General features: G+C 39.1%; 1 protein-coding gene across 1 annotated transcript in view; it reads right to left on the reverse strand.

The window, feature by feature from the left end:
• LOC104621987 (ELAV-like protein 2) overlaps positions 1–7,904 on the reverse strand; it is a 44,729-nt gene extending 36,825 nt beyond the window's left edge. Inside the window, exons 1-3 of the mRNA XM_010288626.1 lie at positions 7,833–7,904; positions 5,185–5,425; positions 2,112–2,114 (exon numbers count right to left, since the gene is read on the reverse strand). Of these exons, the coding sequence (XP_010286928.1) occupies positions 2,112–2,114; positions 5,185–5,425; positions 7,833–7,904 (316 nt within the window). The remainder of the gene's footprint in view (positions 1–2,111; positions 2,115–5,184; positions 5,426–7,832) is intronic.
• Between the last annotated feature and the right edge of the window lie 1,795 nt (positions 7,905–9,699).

Here is a 9,699-nt window from a genome sequence, read left to right on the forward strand (position 1 = left end):
TTTTTAGTTTAATTTTTATAATTATACATGCTTAACATTAGATTAAGTAAAACGTTATCTGCTGCTTTTAAATATGTAAAAGTACTTAAAACTAAATTAAACCACTAACTAGAGCAGCTGGTAAGAATTCAGTTATGCTGCTTTGTTGAGACCAGGGTCTCCCACATATTGTACAACTATAATTGGTTCACGTAGTAGTTTTGTACCTTGTATATACGTACATCTGCATTAGTCAAAAGCATGTAAGAGTTAACAGAAACTTTAAAATATCTGGGCACAATGACTCATTCCAGACGTTCTCTGGTTTAGCAAGTGAAGATAAGTGACATTCATGCCCCACTTCTCACATGCTGCTCTTGTTGATGGGATTCTCACATGGAGACTCTTGTTCAGCACCCTTTAAAATCTTCCATTAGTATGAAGGTTTAATTTCTCTACCTTCAGTAGAACAACAGAACAATCAGCTATTTTAATTCTTGCTGAGAGCACTTTCAGTGTTTTTCCATTAGCTGAGCAAGTAATCTTCACTTTTGCTACCTACGATGCCACAAAAGCAAGTTGTGTCCATGAACTGCATGCTTGGAGATAGCAGCAGGAACCTTCTGCAATTCATCTTTCTTCTCTACCTCCCCCACATCTAAACCCTTAGGAAAATCAGTAAGGGACACAAACTTTATGTTGACAGTACACTGCAAGGAACTGTAACCATTGGTTGAAACAACTGAGAAGTCGTTTTAGCGAATTTCAGTAAATGGTAAAAGCATTACTGAAACTACTACAACAGCCCTTTAGGAACAGGGCTTCAGACTGCTCACATGGAATTAAAAAGTGAGCTCCAGGCTGTCTCTGTTCCCTCCAATAGGTTTTCCAGAAGCAGGGAGGCCCTCAAGCTCAACTCATCCCAATCCTAAGGTGTGCTGACAGCTTCAAGGAACTGGGGCACTGCTACAATGGCAGTCTTAAATGCACTCCAGTGTTACAGATGTGACCAGACTGAATATTAAACAACAACGTGGGAGATAATTTGGTTCAAATTCACAGAATATTCTGACAAGTATTTGGGTCAAGACAGCAGTAGCCATCCTTGATCCCTCTGAATTTCAACATGTGACATTGCTGATCCAGTATATAGCAGGCTTCTTTGTATCTTAAATAGTGGATCATATCAGTGGGGTATGGCCTGGGATTCTGACACTGCCTGCTAATATGGACAGACAGGTTAGAATTTCTTGTTTTCTTCATCACATAGCATTTCACTGCTAAGAAGTAGTTCACCTGCATGGTTCATTTCATTCACCCATGCAGATACCATGAAACTTATTAGCATTCCTATACTGCAGCTGTCTTAACTGCTTGGCAAACAGCTCTCAGTTCCAGCATGTCATAAATGAAGTTCCACCTCCTGAAGTAGGCAGAGAATGCATCGAATACTGATATGAACCAGCCTCAATTAGACAGTCAAAGGCTGACCAAAGCTTTGCCCCTCAATTCTCATTTGCAGTTTAGCTTGTATAAATGCATTTCAATTCCTATGCTCCCCTAAACTTCTCATCAATTAAAGATATTCACCAAGTATCTAGTACTCATAACAGTTCATTCAATCACAAAAGATTACTATTTTAACACAGCAATTAAACCAACGTAATTCTGAAATGCATGCCAAATCTCTTCCTTCACAGAAATCTGGTAACAATACCTGTTCTGAATTGTGGAAAGAACAAGAAAATTTGCTTTTCAAGAACTCGGTAGGAAACCTGAAAATTAGTAAGAACTGGACTGAAACTACAGCATTGTCTCCCCAGCATCCACAAACACAAGGTAATCTTGCTCCAGGCAACTTAAACTGAAGTATTGCTGCAAAGGAGTTGTAAGATCAAACACCACATTTCTCAATCTCATTTACACTAAAACCTCTTGGAACAAGACTGATGCTATGTTTTTGCCGGCAGCTCTAAGTATGCCTCAAAGCTGAGAAGCTGCTCTCAGATAAATGAGAGGCACCAACTGTATCTCCAATAGTTCCAACCCTAGAGTTCCCACCTACTAAGAATGTAGTTTAAATTCAGGATCCTTCCTAGGCATCGCTTTATGCTATACAGAACACATCACACCTTCTAACAAGGTCTGCAATTAAGTCTTGCTCCATTCCATTCCTTGGCAAGGAGTCTTTTGACAATAAGTAGCAGCAATGTGAGCTTCTAGCATGTAAAATACCATTTAAGGATGTGAGCAATTTGCACATCCATCATTAAGGTCCCGAGGCCTGTATGCCTGCAGCAGCCTCTTAATTGGGAGAAGCATGTAATCCTTACGCAACTTTAATAAGGAATGCTAAACACGTGAACTCAGATCTGCAAGACAGATAAACACTTCAAGTAGCCCTCCCACTAACTGATCAAGTACCAGTTATATCTTTCCACTCCTGGAACAAAGGGTCAGGCAACAGCTAAGTAAAGGACTTTGTTTTGAAGCACTTAAGTTGTTACCTATAGAGCAGACAGGCTTGTTTTCTGCATCAACCAGCCTTCAGCTGAAGACAGCAAGGTGTGGCATCAGCCCAATCTAGTTTCTTTGGTATCCCCCAAGCACTTCAGGTGCCTTCACAATGAAGAGCAGAGATTGCTTTGAGGTTTGGTCAGCTCAGAAGGATTAAAAGCAGTGGTTCCAGCAGCCAAGGCTACCGTGCTGAAGCAGGGTACTTTATAGATTTAACCGTTCCACTACCTAACGTCTTAAGAGCAAGCCACCTGCTGCCATGGGAAGTGCTGGTTGTTCAGATCCAAAAGGGAGGCAAATCAACCTTCATTCAAAGGCACCAACCTGAGCCATAGACTATTCAATAAGAAGGAAGCCAAAGGATCAGTGTTGGGCTTCAAGTTAGCTTGACTCATTTTTGTTCCACTGAACGGTCCCTACCTCAGGGAGGGTAACTTGTCAGCAATCACTAACTGAAATGAGGAACAGACATGAAGCATGGCCTAGTGAATTCACCAAGACAGAAGTCTATGTTCTGGCAGTCATCTTTTAAGTCATACTCGTCAGGTGGGATTCCCTTGTTTTGGGGCAATTTGCTTTTAAACTAAACTGTGTAGAATAGTCAGTAGAAAAGATCAAGACTTAGAAACATTAAATCACATTCTTGCAGCCTCAGAAGTACAGTATCACCTCTGTAGGCCTGAGTGTGGACATTCGCCTTCTCTTTCATTTCTGCTTTGTAATGCACTTGAAGTCAAGCACAAAATTGACTGATGCTGGATAGAGTTGAACTGCAGTAAGTGCAAGAACTAGGGCTTGAGAATCCACCTTGTGACTGGGGACATAGAAGGATAGTTTGACAAAAAAAAACTGTATAGAGGAAAGTAGCTAAGACCTATAATTATGAGTGACATCATAAGTGACCAATGCCAAAAACATCCCGTTATATGTAACATGTTATTAACATACCATGCACAAGTAAAAAACTGTCAGACATGGTCACACACACTATCTCCAGCACGCAAAGAATGATGACATAAAAAAGCATCCTCAAAAGATATGGACATTATTCAGCTCATACCAGTATTTTCAGTAGTTGTGTATTAGCAGAATGCAAGTATGAGCACTGGCAACTAAACTATTATTCAAAAAAGGTACAGGCTCTGGCTCAAGTAAGTCTTACCGGGCAGCAGACTAGATGGTCAAATTTAGGAGAAGAGATCCCTAAATTAGATATCCCTAAATTTAGATCCCTAAATCCCTAAACTCTGCTAACCCTCAGCAAGTACAGATGTAGATAAACTAACACTCAGGAAATATTCCCCTTAGTATCTTTTTGCTGCCAGATTCTTGTTTAAGCATCATCCTTGTACTGATTATACAATTGTGTCCGCATCAATGTGGGAAAAGGTGCATAACTTCTTTCAGCCATGCTAGAGGTACAAATATGTCATCAAGACGAGAGAAAAAAGCATGCACTGCATACCAAAGACAAGTCCTGGGGCTGGTGCCAGAGCTGCCTGAAGGTTTTTAGGCCTTGTCCTCCACTATTGATGTACACAGCTGGGGAACACATCTCTCCAGCATACCCAAGCCGTCAACACAAATATGTACATATGTACAGTAGTGGCTGAAGCCATGAGCAATCTGTGTCAACTAAAGCTTTTGTCTTCCCACTGTTGCTGCTCAGGGAACAGAGTCACAAAAAAGTTTATTTAATGTGAGAAAAATATCTGTGTTCTGCCACTACCTTTTGGTAATGGGAAAGTATTGGCTTCCATCCCTTAAACCAAAGCATAGAGAACATGCAGCCTTGAAGAGGTGTAGTTTTAAGCACACAGAAGCTAACCAGCACACTGAGGAGTTGCAATCAAGAACATAAAATATGTTCTTGAAAGCTTGATATTTGAGGATTCTGCAACAAAAAAAGCCTAGGAAATAAAGTACCAAAGTCAGCATTTCTGAACAAAACTAATGAAATGGACGTAAGTGGTACATCAATTGTTTTCAATTTGAGAGCGCTTAGAGTTTAAAAACGGAAACGAGGCAAACTGAACTTTGTCAACTATACTTTCATTCTTGTTTTAAAGTGCAGGCATCAATCTGGTAGTTCTTTCAAAGTTCAACAACTGCTCTAAATACATGTTATCTGTGCACCAGCAGTTGCTACAATAACATACTAACAGAATACATCACACTGCAGTTCATACACACTCTCTCAAAACAGCACATACTGATTCAAGTGTGCATGCTAAAGAAACTGCTCAAGTGCTGCAATGCTAAAGCAGCTTTACCTACAAGGCTGAATAAATGAAGTCCACCATTTTCCAAAGGTACAAGGTTTACTTGCATCCCTGAAAAAGGAAGTTTTGCATCAACTTGGACTAATGAAGTTATGACTCCAATGGAGCTGAACTCAAGTAAACATTATATATTGGATCTTCTTTCCAAAGACTCTACAGCTCTGAAGATTTCAATGCCCTGTTCACATTTACAGTACTCACACAAACCTGGATGAAATGCAAATACAGACACTTCATTTTGGTGTGTAGAATCTAGGTAATAATGAACCTAAGTTCCTTCTGACTAGCAACATCAGCATTGGTTTCTTCTGCCTTTATTCCATGATTTAAGAGAACTGCAAAACACCATCTGACAGGTCACTGCTTGGAAAATGAAACGATGCACAAAAACCCCAAACCGACATACCTGTTATTTTGTCCCTGACAAGCTTGCAGGATTCTATCTCACCAATGCTGCCAAACAGACTCTTCAGCTCCTCTTGTGTCATGTTCTGTGGAAGGTAGTTGACTATTAAATTGGTCTTGCTGTCTTCTGTGTTCCCAGAGTCAACTGGTGATGAGCAATTGTTTATGGTGGCTGAGCCATGGGCTGTGTTATTGCAAGTTGGTCCATTAGACAGTTGGGTTTCCATGGCAGCAATTACCTGCTGAAAGACACAGAAAACAAGAACCGTCAAAATTCATATTTCACCATTTACTAGGAAAGTGAGGACAAGAATCTGAAAGACCTGTCACTATACCCAAGTGGTATTGCCAGGGCCATATACTACCTCTATATGCAAAAAAACCCCACCAATACAGAAGGATTTTAACTGTTCATCAAGGCAATACTTGAAAATTTACAGGCAAATAAAGTGGTCACTAAAATCTTCTAGGAGCTCTCTTAATGAAGTCAACACTCAAAGCTTACTTTCTGTCCTCCCCCATTCCCTTCATTGAAGGGCATCACAGCCTTTCTAGTATAGAAGGTACCAAGCAGAATTGACCTGTTGCAAGGGTTATCAGTTCTATTAACTTACAACTGATAACTGAAATTATCTGAAACATAGATTTTAAAGTGATAGTATTCAGTTATTTTCAAAAGAGGTGAGTGTTAACTGTGTCCTCAGCCTACTTCTCATAAGCGATCGCAGAGAGCAGATTAGCAATTTAAAGAGATACTTAGAGATATATGAATGTGCTGGGATGAAAAACAAACTCTTCCTTGATAACCTCTAGGTCAACCTTCTGTCACCACAGGTTTGAAATAGGTTCCTAAATGCTTTTATTTGATTAAACTGACAATTCCCAGTTCTCACTTCTTCCATCCCCTGTACTCTGAAAATAGTTAAAGTTGATACTTTAATTTTGTTTACTTTTAGACATCAAAATCAGGGAGCAATCACCACTCCAGGAACTATTGTGCTCCACCTCAAAGTAACTGACTGTATGACTGGCAGATAGGTCAGCAATTGTTTTGAGAAGTGTCAGTACTTGCCCACAAACTACCACATGTACAAAAGGCATCTGCCATCTCAGTCAGTCATTGAATGGTAATAGCTGGTAAATACAGTGGATTTTTAATGGCAGCCTACCCTGTTTGAGACCAACTATATAGGACAATGTCCAATAGAAAATTCTGTAAGTTAATTCTCCAGTAATAAAAACATTTCAACACAGAAGAAACTCATCCAGAAGTTTCACTAAAAAAATTCAGCAATCACTAAAATGCAACCTCATACTTAAATTCTAGGAGTTCTCCCACAAAAAAGCCTATTGTAAAAATCACAGTATAATGTCAGGACTTCTGGCGGTCATCTGTCCTAACTGTCCTGTTCAAAGGAGCATATGCAATCAATGCATACCCAAACAGTTGATTAGGTCAACTGTACTCAGGGACTGCAGATCTGCATTTCCTAAAAACATGAGACAGGGTAAGTTGAGTGTCTTAAACTACAGACATTCCTGGGCACACATTTCTATGTTCAACCTACAGAAGTATCTTCCAAGAGGTTACTTCAGCACAACACAAAAAAGGAAAGATGGATCAATTAAGAACATTTTTGTATTAAATGTGATCTAGGTTTCCTGAGGAGTTACAACTGGAACTGCATTTTCTTTCCTTGTGACAAACTCCAAGGGGTAACCTGCTCCTGGCACTGATGAAACTCTGATGAAAAGCTGAGAAAGCAGATGATCCCAATTAAAAATTACTCTTCAAAAAAACCTAGTATATCATTTTGCAGAACTAGTAGCCACAAATGCTGTGCTCTAAGGCTCTCTAGGTTTCTTTTTTTTCTCCTCTTTTTCTCAAATTTAAAGTGTTCATTGATCAAAATTAGCAGGATTTAGAAAGGACAACAAACAATCCTCACTTAACTGCACATTTATTTCCATGTTCAGGTGACAAGAATGAAATCCTAAGCCAACATTCAAGTGAACAGCTGCAGTAGCCTGTGTGTGCTGAAATTACAGCATTTCTCAGCTATAGAACCATCTGCTCTGAATAAAGTGATACTAATATGTTTTACAAATAACGCATATTCCGTTGATAGGTTGAATGTTAACTGTTCATGAAACACAAAGCACTTCAGCAGTTAAACTATTTTTCTGGATGGAAAATATTTAAAGAGATAAGTTTACAGTTTTCAAACAATTTCTTAGAATAAGTCTTACAAATATACTTTTAAAATAGTAATCAGAAACACACAGTATACAGGCTTTTAAAGTTACTGCAATTTAGTATTCAGACCATACCAAAACCATTTTAGTACAATACTACTCTTCAATTATCCACCAGGTATTTTGAATTAGTGCTAAAATCTAATTAACATTAGAAGAAAGGCAAGCCACTGCAGTATAATTTCTACAGGAGATCACCACGTTATAGAAAAAGTTGTCATGGTCTGCCAGTGCACTCTAGGCTCTCACAGAATAGGGGCACAACCTACAGCCTATAACAGAACATAGAAGAGAGTTAGCATTCCAAATGGGAGATTGAAGAGTTTGGTATGGCCTCAGCACTATTAACATGTAAAAAAGTAGCCTACAGAATTTAAGAAAAGTCCCACAGACCCCAGTCCAAGGCTCTGCTGCCCACGAACCACTTCTAAGCAGAGAAGCCACATCACACAGTCTGACTGCCATGTTAGTTTGGAGTTGCCGTCTGCAATATGGACACAAAAAGTACCGTATGTTAGATTAGCAAGATAATGAAACAAATCAGTTTGTACAAATTTACAGTAATTGCATTTATATTCCCAGCACGTCCATACAGTGTGGCTTAATTGGATTTGAGGCAATTCCAATCTAATCTTTCCAAATTCACTTCTAAAGTTATTTTTTCTTACATGAAATAAGATGGTTATTTTTAAGAAGATTTAAAAGATAATGCCGTCTAGTTACCCCTGCATCTTCCCTGGAAACTACCTCCAGAACCACACCATGCCTAAAAGAAGCTATACCATAAGACACATTTTTAAATCTTCAAGACTGAAGGAAGAGGGAAGAAAGAAAACACAGTGAGTTTATTTTCCATTAGCACGTAAGATTACCATGCACCACTGAAAAACAGCTCCCCTCACATGCCTTTCCCAGCCCACAAAGAAATACACGAAAGACAACGAACTACTTTACGACAATCCAGTCTGTTCTTAAAATCCGAGTTCTAAAAATTGATTAAATTAAAATCTTGCACAAATGGTATTCAGTAAGTTTCCTTCCAACAGTTGTTTTAAGAGTACCACAGGACATAGAAGTGGCAGTAGAGTTAAGGATTTCTCAAGTGGACTAACGAACAAAATACGCAAGAGGGTTCTTCGTAAGGGTACGGTTGTCCACAAGCACATCCTTGTTGTTTTTAAATAAAACATGATTGCAAACCCATTTGGATTTGAATTGAACAGTACTAGGAGGATACCACGAAAGCTAATGAGCCATTTGCAGATAATTACAAGTAGTCCAGATGTTAAATATAACCACAATACTGGCAGAAACAGAAAGACTCCTGACTGTTGCCACAGCTTGAGATTGGTGCAAACACAAGAGATCCTTCTTGTCCCTGGCTGGAAGATAAGGAAGTCTAAACTGAACCTCAAGGATTCAGATTAAAACAAGGACTCAGATTTTCAGAAGACTGCTACATCCAGGGTTTATAAACACATAGTTCAAAACAACTTCTCCTGTTTTATATCAGTGTAAATTAGTCTTCATTTCGGTTTGCTACCAAAGTTTTCTACCATGGTTTTCTACTATGGTCAGCTGACTTCATGTCTGGTCCTTATTTCTAACTTAGGTTGATAAAGACACTTAATCATCTCTTTTTACGCAAAATACTGAGGCTTTGATATCAGCTGCAAGCTTGCAGCTATTCTCTCTGGTCTCAACCGAAAACCCATGCTAACTGCCGTTCTGAAGCTCTCCATTGTACACAGCCAAGCATGTTTGATGAACTGCTTATGTGACGAAAAACTGAAAGTGTGAACTGACTTTTAAGTCCAGACAAGCTTTATTAAGGAGATTGCATTAAAGTAGCAGTCTACAAAACTCTGTCCTACAGAGCCTGTAACAATGTGCATAAGGTGTTCTGTTTGGATCTCAGAACAAAAGCAGCATGACCTGATAAGATTATTTGCTTCCTGTGTGCCATGGGCTGCAGATAAACTCCAACAGGACAGCTTACTTGTGTGCACTTGCTACAGAGACTTCACTGAGCCCTTGAGCATCACAGCATTTCTCAAAAAAGCAGAGCACCTCTTAAGTACTTCCAGTTTGAGTAACACATCTTTCTCAATTGAAGTGTTCCACAAGGTACTCACATCAATGTACAAGTCAGTTCTCTAAATACCACACCATTATGTCTCAAAATCAAGTTTTACTCTACCAGTTTTTATTACTGTCAAAGATGTACAGAATGCTCTTTTACATCTCGTTTAGAAAGTAG

This window comes from Phaethon lepturus, unplaced genomic scaffold (assembly GCF_000687285.1).
Source record: "Phaethon lepturus isolate BGI_N335 unplaced genomic scaffold, ASM68728v1 scaffold15846, whole genome shotgun sequence".
Lineage (NCBI taxonomy): Eukaryota > Metazoa > Chordata > Aves > Phaethontiformes > Phaethontidae > Phaethon > Phaethon lepturus.